Here is an 18546-nt window from a genome sequence, read left to right as displayed (position 1 = left end):
GTTCAAGGAGTAAGGCGAAGAGAAAAAAAAACAAAACGCATGTGAACGGTGTCGGGAGGAAAAAAAAACACTCAAATAATACTTGCAATCGTCATACGTGAATGAGCCGAACTGGCCGAACCGGCAGATTCAGGCGCAAGAGTGGAAGATGAAGCAGAAGCCTCCAGTTTTGGTTGTCCATAAGCCATCTGCTGCTGTTGTTGCTGATGCTGCTCGGTAAAGAGATCTTGGACAGTCTTCTCAATCCACTCCCACCCCTCCCACTCGGCATCCATCTCCATCTCGGTTTGATGGTTCGAAGATGTTGAGGTCGATTTCCCCATCCCTTCCAATTGAGAACCTGTCTCTGATCCGTGCCATACCCAGCTACCGTCGCTGGTCCCTTGCATATCGCCCGAAACGTAAGCCAACATTTCTTCATCGTGGTCGAGATCAGGGACATATGCTTCGGATGGGCGAATGCGGGCTAGAAGACGACGCAGGAAGAAGGCGAGGTATCGGCCACAAGCTGCGTTGACGGTACGCACGTCGCCGATTGATGCCAGAGCTTGTACGCACGCCAGAGCACCGGCGTACTCGGCGCGGAAGAGGAGGAGGAGCGTGCATCGCCAGATGTGTGTGCAGAGGAGGGAGCCGGCGCAGGAGGCGAAGTGGGAACGGGGATCGTTGATGCATGGCGGTCCCGGGTTTGTTGGATAGTTACGCATGCAGCGAGCGAGAATGTTGGCTGTGTCGAGAGCTGTGGAGACACAGTAGTCCATTGCTGAGGTGCGAACCATGTCTGGGCAAAAGGGGGAGATGTTGTGACGGTGGAGAAAGAGGCGGGCGTTCTGGAGGTAAATTACCGGGGCGAGGGAGCGGGGGTCGAGGTCTTGATCGGTTTTGGGGTGGAATTGGGAGGGGAATGTTGCGAGGCAGGTGTTGAAGTGGAGTTCGAAGGTCTCGAGCGTGGCAGGGCTGATGGTTGCTGAGCGTAGAGTGCGCGTGAGTTGACCGATGGACCGGACAACGTGGATCGTAGCTAGTAGTGGCGTGGTTTGCCGGCTGTCTGGGATATCGCCCCCTTCTGTGATATATTGATCGTCCACAGGACATGGGAGATCGATATCGCAATCTTGATCGTTGATCAACACAGGTTTTCCCATCTCAAGAGCGAGTAATCTATCCCAGGCGTATAGCCCCCACCAAACACGCTTCCGCATCTCCCCTTCCACCGCAGGCCACGGTCCAGAGTCGATGTGTAGCCCAATCTCTTGAGCCACGCGCACTGCTGAGCCAATCCACACCCAACTAGCGGATTTTGAATTCACCTCGTAGAGAAAGATGCTTGCCAGTAGCGCCGCGCGAGCCCGATCCAAATTGAAATTGTCGTGCCAAACATCAATAATCCCACAGGATGTGCGTACGTATTTCTTTCCTTCCTCCTCCCGATTTGCGTCGTTTGTGTGAATTGAGCCGCAGGCAAATACACTAAACAGCACAGCCGCCCATTCAGTTGAGACACCCAGCAATGACCCCGACCGATAAACCTTTTCATACTCTGCGATAAACATGGGCCAATGAAGGACCGGAAGCACCGAGTGAATGCAATTGAAATATTGGGCCAGTAAATGGTCTGCTAGATTCTTCGGGGGCAGCTCTGGTGAATCCCCAGTCACTAATGATTCTGCACCCTTTTGACGGTATGGAGTGGGCACCTTCAAGATACCACGGCCATAATGACGGAGATTAGACCGCACATCGGAGAAATCCTGCGGAATGGGCGCCTTTGAACGGCGCACCGGTCGATATTCGATTTCGGGCAACTTGACCATCGGCTGCGAGACGCCCTCATCAACATCGGCCATGCGATCTGGCCGCATCATGCCCGTCTGTAAGTGCTGTAATTGCTGTTTCGTATTCTGCAACTGCTTTTCCAGATCCTGGACCTGTTTGATGGACGACATGCGGCGGTTGGTCTCTTTGGTAAATTGACATCGCACCCTGCGATTGTTACATTCGGTGCAACTTGATGACTCCGAGGCATCACATTTGACCTTGCGCTCACGACAAGCATCGCAGCTAGGGTCCTTTCTACGCTGGCGATACGCGCGCTTCTGCTGTAATTGCGCGGCGGTCTGTTGCCCGTGCCCCGGGCTGGTTTGGTAGAGACCTGATACTGAGCTTACTGGTGGGGCATCTGGAAGCGCAGTTTCGGCCGGTGAGCCAGAAGCAGAATCGTAAAAGCGCTGGTACGGTGATGTTGTTGGTACAGCTGAGGGCATAGGCTGCAGTAAATGAGACATTCGCATCCCGCTGTCAGGTCTGCTGGGCGGAGCGGAAAGTAGTGCGGGAACCGGGAATGCGCCCGACGTCACCGACTGCACGGGTGGGAGTTCGTAGCCTTTACGAAAAGGTTGCATGATGTTCAGAATAAATATTGGGAGGGGGGGAAATGGGAGAGGGGGGGGAAAGGGAAAGGCGATTTAAGACAAAGGCTATCGCCACAGTCCTAAGATTTCAATTTCCTGGTATTATGGAAGGAAAGTCATCGTTTGAGAAGTTAAGAGCAAGGGGAAAAATAAAATAAAAAATTAAAGCAAAAGACCCGGACAATAGTATGCAAATGCCGAGGTTGCCCAGGTAGGAAAAGGTGAAGATCAAAGAATGTGAAGAAAGGGGAGATCGGGGAATGTAAAATCAAATTAGGGTAGGGGAAAAACGAGGGAAAAATAACGAAAAAAAAAAAACGAACTATAGATCGCCGAAGAGAGTATTACGATCTTCGAGTATTTGGGATTTAAGGAATCTTCAACGGATCTAAGCCGAGAGTCCGTATGGTAAGGTATTGGAGTTTTAATCAAGTTAATATGTTAATATGCCAATATACTATAAGTAATATGCTATATGCTAATATACTATACTAATATACTAATATACTATGTTAATCAATAAGGTGAATAAATAAGTTAATAAGTTAATATGGTAATAAGTTAATATGATATCAGATAAAAAAGGATTCCAATGATCGACTTCGGAAGTTATACACCGGGACCACATGGAATCGGATGGTTGGCCCGGATGTTTATTCTCTTTTCTGGCTATTCCGAGCTTTAGCCGTATTCTTAAAAAAAAAAAACCTGTATGTAAGGGTACCCATATAGGTAAAATAAACGGATAATATATCCAAATGAATATCACTGGTTTAATTAATTTAATTGAATTCTGTGCAGGAAAGAAAAAAGAAAAAAGAAAGAAGAAAGAAAAAAAAACAACAACTATGGAGCACAGACAGCCTCAGCCGCTTAGTCTTGAATCATGTTTATTCCGTCTGTACGGAGTATGTTGTACTGATGTATCCCCGGAACTTCTCCGGCTCAGAAAAAAAAAAGGAAAAAAAGGGGAAAAAAAAAAACCTCATCGCTGACATTTGGCCCCTGCAGAAACACATTGCCCCTTGGCGCATTCGACACCTTTTTTCCCCGCTTGGGAGACGCTTAGGGGACGCTTAGGGAACTTACTCCGAACTAATAGAACCTTCGTGACAGGTTGTTCATTTTACCGAATTCAATTTGAATTATTATTTTAAATAAAAAAAAAATAAAAAATGTCTATGTTGTATAACCCCAGCTCGGCAAAGACCGACATACCCTATCCTTGGATACTCCGTACAGAAGGGGCCGTGTGCATGCAGCTAAACGCTTAACCCTAAAAAAGCATAGGCTTTACTCGGTTCGTGCCGCTCGGAACTATTCTCCATGTACGGAGTACTATGCAGGGGCGTGATAGCACGTGTAATGCAACCTGTACGGAGTACTCCGTAACCCAATGGAGCCTGCAGAAATCCTTTCTGTTTTGCTTTGAAGCTAGGCCCTTTCCTGGGTTTCGGAACTTGCGGTGTACAATTCTGTTACCGTCTCTTGATATGATCTCTTAAGAGGGCTCCAATTGGAACACTTCCTTATGGCGATCAATTACCACTTCGTATACATATATTGGTACGGAGTACTTGAGTCTAAGCTCATCTCCATTTTGGTATAAAGATACACAGATCGGCCGGCTCCGAAGGGAAAGTGTAATATATCTATGCGCTCCTAGTGTGGCTTTGCTTTGATCCTCGACTTTCGAAGGCCAGTGCGGTCCCTGTCTACAATTCTACAACCCAAGTCAAGTTCTCGATTTGGAAATGACCTACGTATACTCCGTATGCCAATCCCATATCGCACAAATCTCGTCCATGTATATTGTTCAGTTCCAGCCATGGGCCAACGCCCCACAGCGGGACAACGATCTCGATGAAACACCCGTTAACCGAGCCATTCCGATTTGCTCTGTTCAACAACTGACATCGCTGTCAACCCGAGACACCCGACGTCTGCTAGTTAACGTGTCTCAGATCAAATGGGATCTAATATGCTTCGGGTAGTTTACCGAGTAGATAGTGGATGTTGGATCCCTTTCTTTTTTGTGTTTTTTACATGTCTGGGGAGAATGTTGGTTTGAGTATTTTTTTCGTTTCCAAGTCTGATTAGGTGATTGTTAGTCATGAAATTATATATATGGGGTTATGAGGGTGTTAAGCAAATGTGGAGTTGAAAGGATATCCACCTGCAGGTAGATACAATGGTAATATCTGATAAGCCAACATAAATACATATGTACACAGTACGGAGTAGTATGGTGGAATCAACGTGCATGTGGGGTCTCACAATGTGTCGATCAGAGCTTCGCTATAATTCGCGTGTCGCATTCAAGTCTGATTCTTTGATACCGGGAGAACAACACCCTGGACTCACGGGTTCTTCTGTTGGTAAGCTCTCCCGCGAGCCCAACACATATTTATTCATTTAGATATCAGTCCAACAAATTCCCAAAATCAGGCTAAACAAGCATGCCGATCGGCATTGAGCGCCAAGTATTGCACATCACTAACAATGCACAGACTAAACAACGGGCTAATCCGCCCACGAAGCCACACCCTGAAGCCAAGGGCATCAACGCGTTTGCCGCGAGCCTCCCCACTCGCAACATTGCAGTAACTCTGACTAGCCCGAGTATACGCTCGCATTATGTACATTCTAGCGCCTTGTCCGGCGGGTTAAGACCAGGCATACCCTGCGAGAACCGCTCCTGCCACAGGCCAATAAAAAGCCTACCTGCGTTCTTATCTTCCAATGAAGATTCAATGTTGCCTAACCGAATCGAAGGTGGGACAATCGGACCAAATAGCGGGTACTCGAAGTCTGTGTTGGCTTATATTTTGTTCGGAGAAGATTTGGTCGGATTAAATAGGTAGGGAGGTCGCCTTCGCGGTCATTGTAGATGCTCATGCCTGGCCTATTATTATTATGGGCGGAGACAAAATGGGGAAGTTGGTCAAAACCAGGTGAATGAGAAAACCAGGTGAATGAGTGATGGCTTCAATTAGATATGTGATTTTGATCTGCTGTTTCCAAGGTTTATTTGACGATTATTTAGCACTTCCAGTCTTCTCCTGCTTGTGCTCTTCCCATTTCTCCATGATCGCGTTGACGATCTTGGTCAGCCCTTCCATTTCCTCCGCGACTTCCAACCCCATGCCATGTGGGTCGATACTGCAGCCAACATAGACCGGGATAGAAAACCGTCGAGCCAATATCTTGGCTATGCGGGCTGTGTATTCAATGCTAGATGGTGATGTGTAGAGTGTTGTTGATATTGTCGACTTGGATGAAGTGCGCTATGTAGATGTCAGCCATACCCCAATCACGCAAATGCATTTGCTAGAAAAAGAGCAGGAAATTTTAAATTATAGATTCGGGGATATCCGTTTAGTGTAGCAAATCTCCTGCCTAACTAGAGCTTGAGATTCGGTTGTGCTCAGCAGATTGCAGCATACTCCACTTCGAACTGAACAGGGAACAGGCAACAGCCATTTTGATGATAAGCTAAACAATGATGCCATAGAATTTCCATATAGTATGGTAGGAGAGAATGACAATGCCTTCGCTTAAAATGTGGCAAAGAATTCCAAAATAAACAGGTAAGGTACTTACATCTGGCATTGCATAGACAAAACTCCCCATAGGCTTGATAGAGCCGCCCGAATCACCTGGTGATGAGGTAGCCAAGAATACCATGGCACAATGGTCTAAGAAGTTCAAGTGAACATGTGCTGTCGTATGAAAAGCTTTGGGCAAGGTGAACGAGATCTCTTGAGGCTTGAGGCTAGGAGTGGCTTGCTCCGCCAAAGGAATGGCTGGTGGAGTTTCGGTCGCCATGAGGTTTTCTTTTTTATAACCGGTTCTTGGTGTAAAAGAAGAAATATGTTAAAAAGAAAATGTAGACGAGAATGGTATTTTGGGAGTCGGAACATTCAATATCCAAATCCCCGCCCTGTCGCTATCACGGTCGGCAACAAAGCCACTCGTGACTTGATTCTTATTGGCTCCCAAGGTATTATTGCTGGCAGAAAACGATTGTCTCTTCTTTGCAAGTCCCTATGCATGGTAGTACTCAAGCTTCGTTGATCATATATATCGGTATTAGAAAATTACCTGGCTCTCATACCTAGTAGATATATACATGATCATACATACATACATTCCCATATCTGGAGAATTAGCCACAGCTATGTATATATCAATCCTACAGTGTTTATATTCTGTAAAAAGGCGGAGAAACAAGCGGTCAAGGTAATCACCCAATAGAAGCTGTTAATTGTCTCTGGAAGGATCCATTGCCCACTTGTTTGGTTTGCCCCTCCATATACTTTCTCTGGTCTCTCTCTTCTTGTACTTTCTTTCCCCAACAATTGTTCCTTCTTCGTCACTACCATTTTTACCAGAGGACGTAGGACTTTGTAGTATTGAGCAGTGCCATTAGACGTGGAGCTAGTCTGGCAACCCAATGACATCTGAGCATCAAGAGCCCCAGACCGGGGAAGAGAGCAGTTGGGGAGGTGACTTCGACCCTTTCGCTGACCCTGAAGAGCGTAGGGTGTTATTTGCTGCGTTTGACTCATTCAGGTACGTGGGTAGACAGCTGGCTATAATATATGGTCTATTGGCTTGTAGCTTCTGAATTGGGTTGAAACGACCAATTGCCTATTTCGTACATAACGTCGCAATGGTTTTGGCTAATATACTCACAGACAATATCGGCGAAATGCACACATGAATACTACCCATCGTCGTCGGCAAGCTTTCTATGCCCTGCCCTCGGCGCACTGGCAAATGCTCTCTGAGCCTCCATTCTCCATCCTTGATAACTTCAATAAGGTGGATGATGCCATCGATACCAATGCCGATATCGCCGATAAAATTCTGGCGTTAGGTCTCCAGTCATTTGGTCTCGCTGCGAACCCCGACAAAACCAATCCTAGTCAAAATTGGCATGATATAGCCACTTCATCAGATGTCAATAAAGCCCACTCAACAATACGTCAGTTCTATCGTGACTGGAGTCTCGAAGGACGGCCGGAGAGAGAAGTCTGCTATGACCCCGTTCTCCAGGCCCTTAACGAGGAATTTCAGGCACGGCGTGATAGCGGAGAGGAAATCCGTGTTCTGGTTCCTGGCGCTGGGCTGGGCCGTTTAGTTTTTGAGATCTGTATGGCAGGCTATGACGCCGAGGGAAACGAGATCTCCTACCACCAGCTGCTAGCCAGTAGCTGGGTTCTGAACCACACCGACGGGCCGGCAAAGCATGCCCTTCATCCTTTTGCATTGCATTTCTCCAATCTCCAATCCCGAGCACAGCAGCTCCAGCAAGTCATGATCCCTGACGTGCACCCCGGATTGGCCATGCAGGAGGCTACCAATTCTGGTCGCCGCTTCGGTGCGATGTCCATGTCGGCAGCGGATTTCACCGTATTGTATACCCAACCGAACAATCACGAGACATTTGACGCAGTAACGACTGTTTTCTTCATTGACACGGCGCCAAACCTTATTCGGTATATTGAGACGATTCGACACAGCCTCAAGCCCAATGGGCTCTGGATCAACGTGGGTCCACTATTATGGCATTTCGATGACGGCCACTCCCGTAGAGGAAATGATTCCGGATACGAGGGGACTGGGATTGGTGAGCCAGGAAATGTGGAGTTATCCGAGGAGGAAGTGCTGAGCCTTGTGGAGCGTATGGGCTTCCGCCTCGAAAAGCGTGGAGATCGAAAGGCTTGTGGCTACATTCAGGATCCCAACAGCATGCTTCAGAATCTTTATCAGCCCTCACATTGGGTTGTGCGAAAGCTGGCTTAAATGGAGGGGCTGGGAAAACGACAAACCCCTGTAATTCGGAAACATAAGTAGGCTAGACAAGGCGGTTTACGCCCTGTTTGTTTTATATATTTTTTTTCTTTCGCTTTTGGGGGCCAAAACTCGGGACAAAGAAGGAGCCTAATGGCTTGAGGATTAACCTTGGGTAGTAAAAAAAAAAAGACTTGGAAAAGATATACAACTAAGTATACAACATATAAGCGTATATAGTTCTCCATCCACAAAGAATATCTGTTTTCCCCACGAAGAGAAGTGCCAAGCAAAATGATGTTATTTTCAAAATACTCCGTAATTTGAGTAATTTGATATATTGAAAGCACTACTATATACTATAAAACTATGCCCATATACCAGTTTCAGCCTCACAGTTTTTTTTTTATAAAAAAAATAATAAGGAAGAATACGGAGTAAAATTGTAATTACTTTTCTTTCATCTCTTTGATCTCCACAATTTACCGTAAACCTCAGCCTCACTTTCCCCCTCTTTCATCCTTTTTCCCCCCCCTTCCCGTTTTCTTACCATTTTCCCTCTTTTGTCGCCTCACATGGATCTCATGAGTTCCCGATTTAAGTCATTTGGCTTTAGGAACAAACATAAGACTCCTAATTCCAACCCTATTGCAACTCCTATCCCTAGTTCCCCACCTCCTTCCGGTCACAGTTCATCAACAACAAGTCTTCCAATGAATCAACAACAGTTAGGCCGACCGCCAAGTTACACAAACAACCGGCCAACCAGCCCAATAGCGCATGGGGGTCAACAACAACCTCCACCTATCGCCACAAACCTCCAATATCCTAATCCCATGAATGGCCCACCAGGCTATGGCATGCAACAGCAGATGGCTCCTAGTATTCCCGCCCCACTGTCGAACAATCAGTATCCAGGGCGCAACCCTGCCGTCGAGGTCGAAGGTGGGGATCGGAGCAAGGCCCAACTGATTGTCGGTATTGACTTCGGTACAACTTTCTCCGGTGTCGCATATGCATTTGCAACCAACAATCAGGCAAGCGAGGACATCATCACGCAATGGCCTGGGGCCGGAAACCACGCAAAACAAAAGGTGAGCGTGAACAAGTATAACTCCATATACGTTAGTCTGACAGACTTTCTGCTAGATCCCCACCGTCCTTTACTACGACCAATACCAAAAGGTGGTAGGATGGGGCCCCGATATCGCCGACGCTCTCGCCCCGACCGGATACCCCAAGCCCCAAGTGCAGAAGGTCGAGTGGTTCAAGCTCCAGTTGATGCTCTCTGGAAATACCTATATTGATCCCATCAACCTACCCCCCCTCCCTCCGGGAAAGTCCGAAATCGATGTCGCTGCCGATTACCTGTTCAAGCTACGACAAGCTATTCGCGCTCAGCTGCAAAAGGCCCTAGGAGAGGTGTTCACGCGAGAGGAACGCAATATCCGATACTACCTGACCGTCCCGGCTATTTGGAATGACGCCGGCAAGGCTGCGACGCGGACCGCTGCTATTCAAGCTGGCTTCTTGCGCGACGAGAACGATAACCGTCTCACACTAGTCTCAGAGCCCGAAGCAGCGGCCTTGTTCTGTGCCAAGAGTGGACTGCTCAACTTGAAGGTGGGCGACGCTATTTTGATTGTGGATTGCGGTGGTGGTACCGTGGATTTGATTGCATACGAGGTTGAGGAAGAGCAGCCTTTCAGTGTGATGGAATGTACTGCCGGGTCTGGTGACTCGTGTGGTTCAACAGCACTGAATCGGAATTTCAGTAACATCCTGCGCGCGAAGATCCGTAAGATGAAGCTGCCGGATGGCTCTCGGACTGCGGGCAAAGTCTACGCGAAGTGTATCATGGACTTTGAAAACCGTATCAAGGCCGACTTCCGCAACAACGGGCAAAAATGGGCAGTGGATGTGGGTATCGAGGCCGACTTCCCCGATGCCGGTATTGAAGAGGGCTACATGACCTTCACGAATGAGGAGATCCTCCAGTGCTTCGAGCCGGTCGTTAACCGTATCCTCGAGTTGGTTCGGAACCAGATTATCGCCATTCAAGCACAGAACCGCCTGATCCAGGTAAGAGCATCACGGCTTAGTTACCTAGTATTTAGTGCAGAGCTAACAAGTTTGTAGAACGTTCTAGTCGTCGGTGGTTTTGGTGCTTCAGAATACCTCTTCCAGCAGATCAAGCTCCACGTGCCGCCACAATATCAGACAAAGGTGGTCCGCCCAATGGACTCTGTAGCTGCGATCGTCAAAGGTGCAGTTACCGCAGGTATCACTGAGCGAGTCATCACCCACCGTGTAGCACGTCGACACTACCTTATGGCCACGCTTCAACCATTCAAAGAAGGATACCACCCAGAACAGTACCGTGTGCCCAGTTTGGATGGCCGCGATCGATGCAAGTATACCCGTCAGATTTTCGTTCAAAAGGGAGAGCGTGTCAGAATTGGCGAACCAGTCAAGGTCAGCTTCTTCCGTCAAGTTGCACCTGGTGCCACCCTCATGTACGAGGATGTGCTGTATGCCTGTGATGAGGACGTCTGCCCCGAGTACACCAAGGATCCACGTAAGTTGATCGATTTCATTTTGCTTATACAAATTGCTAATACTTTCTTTAGGCATCAAGGAAGTTGTCACGCTCACATCTGATTTATCACGCAAGAACCTCGAGACCGACTTCGAGCGCATGGACACACCACAAGGCATCTTCTACCGTGTCTACTTCGATATTTACCTTACGCTAGACGGCAGTGAATTCAGCGCCGAACTAGTCTGCCAGAACGAGATCATGGGCCGCTGCCGTGCCAAGTTCCGGTGATTTACAAATCTTTGCACATGGGAATTACACATAAAAGAACAAATCAGGCCCTCTATATACATCCCCTCTGGACGAGACCCACAACATCATTGGCGAACAGAAGTGTGGCCATCACTTACGTTTTGTCGATTTGAATTTCCCTCTCATTGGTCTTGGATCCGTGAACTGGTCAGATACTCCAGACATCACTACACAGGCGAACTGGCGTTATATGTGCTGATTCTCGCGGAACCTGTGTCGTTCCCAAATATATGCCACGGTTTTATGGAGCCATTTATTTTGCCCACTTCTTTTGTTGGCGGTTCCTGTTTGTGGTTTTTCCCCCCTCTTCTTCTTTTCTCTCCTTTTTCCTCTTTCGCCCTCCTAGATACCTCTTGACTATCGTGTTTTGTTTGAATGATATTGACGAGCTGTGGTCCTCATTTGATTTATAATATCCAGCTCTCCCTACATATTTATGCCTTCATGGACTCATGATAATGAGTATATGAAGCACGATGCGATGCCATCGAACCTATCATCAAGTTCATCCATTTCGCGTATTTAATCTAGACAATTGAAGATTGTCCAACCTTCCCATTTTTTAGATAGATAATAGAAAAGAATGAGAAACAAGTCCCAAGAGACAAAACTTAAGAGTGGTAATACATCCTCATTCCAATCAAGTCTCCAGGTTAATGCTCCGACCAAACCGCGCATACAGCGCAACCTTCAGCTGCTGCATTTCCTCACGCAGCTCACCAAGGGAGTCCTCCAGCTTGGAGACATCTGCGTCGATCTTCTCTGTTGATGTGGAGAGCATTGCCTGCGCATCTGGTAGCGGTAGTTGGAAGAATGAGTCGCCGATTTTGTAACTGTGTTCTTGTTAGCGACGGCCTCTTATATTTTTTGGTTTGGGGTTTCAATGTTTTCACAATACTCAAGACGAGCATTGTATAAAAGAACCAGAAGGGAGTTTTTAAGAAAAAATAGAAAATGGAGATGGGAAGAGGGTATTTCTTACGGCACAAGCTCATCTTCATCAGCAAGCTCCAGCTCCATCGAAACCTCTTCCAAATCCTCCTTATCCTTCTATAAACCAATTAGTACAAGATTCAATACATAACAGAAAATAAGATCCTCAAAAGAATGTTTCCATACCTGCTTCCCCTTCAACTGCTCCTCAAGCACAGTCTCGCGCTGATGCAATCGACTGAACCGGTTAATCTTCTCTTGATCCTCACGACGAACTTCATTCTCATCATTGGCTGATGTCTCGTCCGCTTTTGTGAGCTGTGTGTTGATTCGGTTAGCTTGAGAACTGGGCTTTGGTGGGGTGTTGTCGCGCTTGGGCTTGGTGGGGGGTTGGCTTACCATGCGCGGCTGCACCATTTTGGCTATCTGGTTGGAGGGATATTTGGTTTGATTTGAGTGTGGGATTTGTTTTGTATCTGATCTTTGCCCAGTCGTTGCGGGTTGGTTGGTTTGCGCTTTTGATATCGGGGTTTGAGTGGGTGGTCCGTGCGCTAATTGGATGAATGTGGTATTAAGGTAGAAATATAGGATCTATTACAGTATCTGGTTTATATATATATATATATCCTCCCTATAGAGAGTAATGTCCGACCTTCTGATTCTTTCTATATGCCAGTTCGTCTCTGATCCTATCTTTCCATACGCGTTGGGTAGGCCATTGGGTACTTGGGGTGACATCATAGCTATTATTTTCTCTAAAGAAATTAAAGAAAATAAGAGTAGAACAGAAATAGTTTCAAATACTTTTTCAACCTTGGAAGGCATCTTCATTTCGAGTTGAGTGTACGGAGTAGGCATCACCTGTTTAGTGCCAAAACACCGCCACCGGAGAAACGAAACACCTCCGCAACCCTGGAGGAACAAGGACCTCGTCATCGTCACTTTTAACTTCAAACTCCCCAAACAAGGAACAAAACCTCTCTTTTGATTTGACTTGGTCACACCTGTCCTGAGTACATCTGTCCTCGTGACCATCTGAGCTATAGAGCTCGCGAAAGCCTCATCCCAGCTTTCCTCAGTCCTTCCATCCTACCCTTCGCAACCCAGCCAGCGGCACATTCATCAGAATGCGAATACAACCAAGCGGAGTCTCACTCCTCCTCTCCACCCTCCTACCAAGCCTGACATCGGCATCAGCATCCGCGTCCGGCTTCGACTGCGCGGACCTGAAGATTGACAATTACAAATACGACCTTAGTCCCCTAAAAGGCGTCCACGAGTTGAATCATACAGTGACGACCGATGACTACGTGACGAATACAATATACCGATTGAATATCTGCAATATTCTCGAGGGCGCTGCCCGGAACGGTAGCGCGACATGCGGCACTGGCAAAAACGGTATGTTGCAACCCGACATGACGCGACCATGTTGAAGTTATTTCTCTTGGAGTGGTCACATTAATTGATGTATTATTTCTAGTTTGCGGATTCGTGCACCAAACACCGAAGGATGGAAATGGCGGCTCTACGTTCGGTTTCCCGATCGCCGGGCTTGACCCCGTTGACAAGGGCCCAAAGAACCCAGAATTGAAGCGATTGAAGGATATCGACCCGGAGACCGAAGGATTGCGCGTGAAGCTGGAAGGTGGCTTGTACAAGGGAGATCTCAATGACCAGAAGCCCAAGAAGGCAGCTACTGTCATTGATTTCCAGTGCGACCACGAGCGTTCTGGACTGGAGGGCCTGCGTACGATTCCAGACTCGGAGACGAAGGAGCGACGACGGAGAGCGGACGAAGGTGGTGCTGTGCCGTCAGGAAACAGCACGTCGGACAACAGCAGCAGCGCGACTCTGCAGTTCAAGAGTTTTGCTCCGTCTGATGATGATACCTACATCCTAAGACTGGATTGGCGCACAAAGTATGCCTGCGACGAGTTCGAGAAGGAGAAGGGCGATACTCCCGGCTCGAGAAGCTGGGGTTTCTTTACCTGGTTGATCATCATGTGAGTCTTGCTTGGTTCCTAAAGGATTAATTCCTTGTTCTTGCTTCAGTATTGGAATGTCTGCTAATCAATCTGTTCAGTGCCTTCCTCTGCATCGCTGCCTACCTCATCTTTGGTTCCTGGCTCAACTACAACCGTTACGGCGCCCGTGGCTGGGACCTTCTCCCTCACGGTGATACTATCCGCGATATCCCTTACCTCTTCCAGGACTGGCTCCGTCGTGTAGTCAATACCCTACAAGGATCGGGTTCGCGGGGTGGTTACAGTGCGGTATAAGTGGAGTTGGATACATTGGTCCCTATAGTCAGTTGTACTTTTGGATGAAGATACAATTTCTTCTTTTTAACTAAGGCTGAAAGTTTACTTTTACTTTAGATCATTATGAATACTAAACAAATAGTTTCATTGGGGTTCTGCCTATTGGTGAGGATTGCAGCATCTCAGGCGTTCCCAATATATTCCATCAACATCTCTGGGGTAATTGCACCGCTTAGAGCAAAAACTAGGCTTGGATTCCTCTTGTACCCCGAGCATCATATTAATACTATACTTTCCTATATTGATCTTAGAGCATAGCGTGTTCAGCACAATTTAAGACCGTGTGGACTTTGGAAATAGTATTGATTTGGTAACCCATAATGTATCTTTCTGCTTGGCTAAAGCTCCTTACATGGAATGTAGTACTTCTATTCTCTGCCGTAAGAATTGTGTACTCACATCTAATCCTGCTACGCGGTATATCCACGGTCACAATAACGGAAGTATTGGGGTGTGAATGCTCGTGAAATGAGATTCCTTCGATCGACACTTCACCTTCCTCAATCCGGTAATTCCGACCGAGCTTTGGACTCCGAGTATGTCCCACTGCAAAATTTATGCTAGTATCTAAGTAAAGATTGCTATATGCTAATATTTGCCAAGGGAATTCTATTGGCTGTTGACCTTCGAGACAGTTATGCATGAACTGCAGGGCTCGCTCTGTATACAGTATGTGATGTAAGTGTACGCGAGATAGACCCTTGTGAGGACAGGATATATCAAGACCCCAACCACGAATAATGCTACCGGTGACCAGCGGCAGAGGCTTTTTCCGTCCGTCTCAAGCCACGAAGATCACTGCCTTGTTTTGAGTCTCGCAACTCACAGCTTCATTTGATAAGACCAATCAGACGGAAGATAAATATTGCATTGGACTTCTCAGTGGTGGATAGTTGCTAGCGTTTAATCAGATAAGATGAAAGGTCCCACTAATAACGCGGGCCTCATTACGCAAAAGAGAAGGCCTCTCGGAGAAAGGAATAGCGCTACGACCCTGGAGGGAATGATTAGTTCTTCAGGCGCTTTTTCCCTCGTATATTTTCCATGTATAAGTATAGGAGTGCCGGAAAATAACCGGCTGAGGACATTGGACCGCTGTGCTGCACTCATTTCTGTTCACGATGCGTTTTCCTACTTCAGCTGCCCTCCTGGGCCTTGGTTTGCCATTAGCCTGCGCTCTTTGCCCACACGCAGAGCAAATGAACCTTGAAAAGAAGAGCACACCCCCGCCAGATACACACATTTATCCCAAGGCGTCGTACGACAAGAAAGGCATCTTTTATATGAACCGCATTGCTCCCGCGACATCAGAGCTGTATGTTGCCAATGCTGATGGTAGCGGTGAACGCCCTCTTCTCTCCAACCCCATCTACGAATACCATGCCACCTTTTCCCCCGATGGAGAATGGATCACTTTCACCGGAGAACGGAATGGTGATGGCAATTCGGATATCTACCGCGTCCGAACAGACGGGTCTGACCTTGAGGAGTTGGTAGCAACATCCTCCGTGGAAGATGGAGTCGTTATGTCTCCGAATGGAAAGAAAATCGCCTATGTGTCCACTGCTAATGGCTATAAGGCCAACATCTGGGTCATGGATCTGGAGAGTGGTGAGAAATGGAACCTCACAGATACCGCGTCGACCGCAGCCGATGATTCTCTTCCTAATGGCTACTTCCGCCCTTCGTGGTCTCCCGATGGCCAATGGATTGCTTTCTCGTCGGACCGGAACTCGGGCTGGTACGGACACGGAGACCCAATCTTCCAAGGTGTGACCGGCTGGGAACATACACAGGAGCTCTCTATCTATGCGATCCGCCCCGATGGTTCTGATTTCCGCCCCGTCGTGTCAAAGCCGGGTTATTGCCTCGGTTCGCCCAAGTGGTCACCTAACGGTGAGCGTATTCTCTTCTACGAGATCACACGCGAGCATACCTGGAGCGCTCACCGTCCTGAGTCAGTTAACTCAGTTAACTCTACCCTTGTCTCGGTGGAGTTTGCCACAGGCGCTGACCGCCGTGTGGAAGCCGAAGGAGCGGGCGTGAAGAGCTTCCCCCAATACATTTCTGACAACACCATCGCCTACTTCGCTAAGGGTTCCGGCACCGAAGGACTCCACACCACTGCCGGTGGATTTGTGAACACCTCTACCGAAATGATCCGCTCTCCCGCCTGGTCTACAGATGGCAAAAAGGTCGTATATGAGAAGACCGGCTGGACTGTCCGTCCTATGGACAAGAAGCTGTATAGCTGGGATTCCGAGTGGGAATACCGCTTTACGGACGTATTCCCACAGCTATCTAACACCAACAAGATCGCCCTGACTGAGAAACAGCTTGGGAACTCTTCCATTGTTTCCTTCAACGCTAACGGAACCAACGAACGCCTCATCTACAACGTCATGGAATCCAGCTTCATTGATGCAAAGTCAGTCGCTATGGGTACCGCAGGCGCCTTCAACCCGACCTGGTCACCGGATGGCAAATGGGTAACCTTCGGAGTAGGCTTCTGGTTCCAAGGCCGAGCAACTGGGGGCGGCTGGCTGGTACGATCTACTGCCAATGGCACGTACTCCGAAGTCCTGACCGAGAGCCAAGCAACTCTTGCTAGCAACAGCACCGCGATCAACTCCGGCTTTCCCAGCTTCTCGCATGACGGCAAGAAGATTGTCTTCCGTGTGTGGGGAACAAACTCGACTCTGGGTGATAGGTCCCAGCTTGGACTCCGTCTTCTGGATCTGGAAACTCGAAAGATCTCCGTCTTGAGTAACGAGTGGGATAACCTGCCTTCCTTCTCCCCAGACGGAAAGAGAATTGTCTTCACCCGCAAGACCAACGACTACAACTACGATATCTGCACTATGCGTGCTGACGGAACTGATGTGAAGGTTCTCACTAGTAGTGGGGCCAATGATGCCCATGCAGTCTGGACTTGGGATGGTCGCATTGCTTTCTCTTCTGGCATGTTTGGCTTCCAGTATGAGTGTGCTCTCTATGACCAGACTTTCCAGCCTTACGGTCAGATCGTTGTCATGGATGTCGATGGCTCGAACAAGCGTGTGATGACTGATTCTATCTGGGAGGATTCGATGCCTCTCTATGTGCCGAATAGTGCCCTCAAGGGTAACGACAAGGTTCACAAATAGGGCCTGTAGTAGTGCCTCATACGGCCATGCTGCAGAATTGACATTTTACCCACAAATTTGGCACTAGAGTGAAAATTATTATTATATCTGTACTTCAAGTGATACATTGAGAGGCCGAAAATTTTACGATTCTGGTAACGTGAGCATTGGACGCCTCGCCATTTCGAATAACAGTATGTAGTTTCCAAGGTTAGTACTCAGGCCATACTGTTTCAAATGGATGGGTTTAACCCTAATTAGTAACAACCACAGCTGCCACTAGAAATGCAGTGGGGTATGGCTGCTGAGAGCTGCTGCACCTCGTATCATTCGTCTTATGCTACGAGCAGAGGCATAGTGAACTTCGCTTTCATTTCCAGCTAGTAACAGCCTGGCACAGCTACCAAAATAGGTACCCGCGAGTAAGGAAAGGACGTACCTGGAGGGCCTTCCAAGCTTAACTTATAATCATTATCAAACACCCCGGTCTGTTAAAAGCCACTTGACATACTGTGTGCGAACTATGAGAGCCGTCCAGTGGTTTCTTCACCGCGACATGATCATATAACTCCTACTTCTGCGTCAGTCAAAACGCCCGAAATGGGCCATCGCTGCGTGTTGGTTATCTCTAGGTTCAAGCTCCAAGCGTTCTAGTTGATCAAACCTCTGTTAGCTTTCCCATAGTGTCCTTTGCCGCGTCTTCGGGGCTTGTGCGTCTGCGATGCTGTAAATTCTCGTTTTCTTGTCTCTATATGGTGCCAGTTTTGAACCGTGGGAAGAGGAAATGGAAATGGAGAAGAAAAGGAGGAGAGGTTGTGTGTGGTGGTTTTGTTTTTTTGGTTAGGATAGTTTTTGTTTGGGGGATAGTGGTAGGGGGTAGGGTGGGAAAATGGGAGAGGGAGGAATATAGGGTGTGGTAAGGGGGTTGTGGTGGGGGGGTGTGTTATACTCGCAAGTGAAAATGTGCTGTCCAATCCATGGTTTGAGTTAACTTTGTCAATAATCATGAACTTCCATACTACGATGTTGATGATCGAAAATACACTACTGCCCTTGATACTGCTTCCTGGTACCAACATGGGAAGGGTCTAGACATGGTGGGT

At 47.8% G+C, this 18546-nt stretch overlaps 7 protein-coding genes across 7 annotated transcripts; 4 read left to right on the top strand and 3 right to left on the bottom strand.

The window, feature by feature from the left end:
- Positions 1-71: 71 nt before the first annotated feature.
- On the bottom strand, positions 72-2402 carry PGRI_032150 (transcription factor domain-containing protein; the record flags this gene model as incomplete). The annotated part of the gene is made up of 1 exon (XM_040790928.1): positions 72-2402. One exon carries the CDS (start codon positions 2400-2402, stop codon positions 72-74), a length of 2331 nt encoding a protein of 776 aa, XP_040647881.1.
- Positions 2403-5449: 3047 nt separating this feature from the next.
- Positions 5450-6239, bottom strand: PGRI_032140 (proteasome assembly chaperone 4 family protein; the record flags this gene model as incomplete). Its single annotated transcript, XM_040790927.1, has 2 exons — positions 5450-5698; positions 6015-6239. 2 exons carry the CDS (start codon positions 6237-6239, stop codon positions 5450-5452), a joined length of 474 nt encoding a protein of 157 aa, XP_040647880.1.
- A 628-nt stretch (positions 6240-6867) lies between these two features.
- On the top strand, positions 6868-8222 carry PGRI_032130 (uncharacterized protein; the record flags this gene model as incomplete). Its single annotated transcript, XM_040790926.1, has 2 exons — positions 6868-6986; positions 7112-8222. The coding sequence occupies 2 exons, from the start codon at positions 6868-6870 to the stop codon at positions 8220-8222; spliced, it is 1230 nt and encodes a 409-aa protein (XP_040647879.1).
- A 701-nt stretch (positions 8223-8923) lies between these two features.
- On the top strand, positions 8924-11040 carry PGRI_032120 (Hsp70 family protein; the record flags this gene model as incomplete). Its single annotated transcript, XM_040790925.1, has 4 exons — positions 8924-9304; positions 9360-10292; positions 10350-10788; positions 10841-11040. 4 exons carry the CDS (start codon positions 8924-8926, stop codon positions 11038-11040), a joined length of 1953 nt encoding a protein of 650 aa, XP_040647878.1.
- Positions 11041-11701: 661 nt separating this feature from the next.
- PGRI_032110 (tubulin-binding prefolding complex subunit GIM3) lies at positions 11702-12411 on the bottom strand (the record flags this gene model as incomplete). The annotated part of the gene is made up of 3 exons (XM_040790924.1): positions 11702-11894; positions 12044-12111; positions 12181-12411. The coding sequence occupies 3 exons, from the start codon at positions 12409-12411 to the stop codon at positions 11702-11704; spliced, it is 492 nt and encodes a 163-aa protein (XP_040647877.1).
- A 710-nt stretch (positions 12412-13121) lies between these two features.
- Positions 13122-14276, top strand: PGRI_032100 (autophagy-related protein 27; the record flags this gene model as incomplete). The annotated part of the gene is made up of 3 exons (XM_040790923.1): positions 13122-13395; positions 13478-14000; positions 14081-14276. The coding sequence occupies 3 exons, from the start codon at positions 13122-13124 to the stop codon at positions 14274-14276; spliced, it is 993 nt and encodes a 330-aa protein (XP_040647876.1).
- A 1241-nt stretch (positions 14277-15517) lies between these two features.
- On the top strand, positions 15518-17464 carry PGRI_032090 (WD40-like Beta Propeller; the record flags this gene model as incomplete). The annotated part of the gene is made up of 1 exon (XM_040790922.1): positions 15518-17464. One exon carries the CDS (start codon positions 15518-15520, stop codon positions 17462-17464), a length of 1947 nt encoding a protein of 648 aa, XP_040647875.1.
- Positions 17465-18546: the final 1082 nt, after the last annotated feature.

The sequence above is a fragment of the Penicillium griseofulvum genome, assembly GCF_001561935.1.
Source record: "Penicillium griseofulvum strain PG3 chromosome Unknown contig_80, whole genome shotgun sequence".
NCBI classification, from domain to species: domain Eukaryota; kingdom Fungi; phylum Ascomycota; class Eurotiomycetes; order Eurotiales; family Aspergillaceae; genus Penicillium; species Penicillium griseofulvum.
This window is presented reverse-complemented; position numbering and strand designations above follow the sequence as displayed.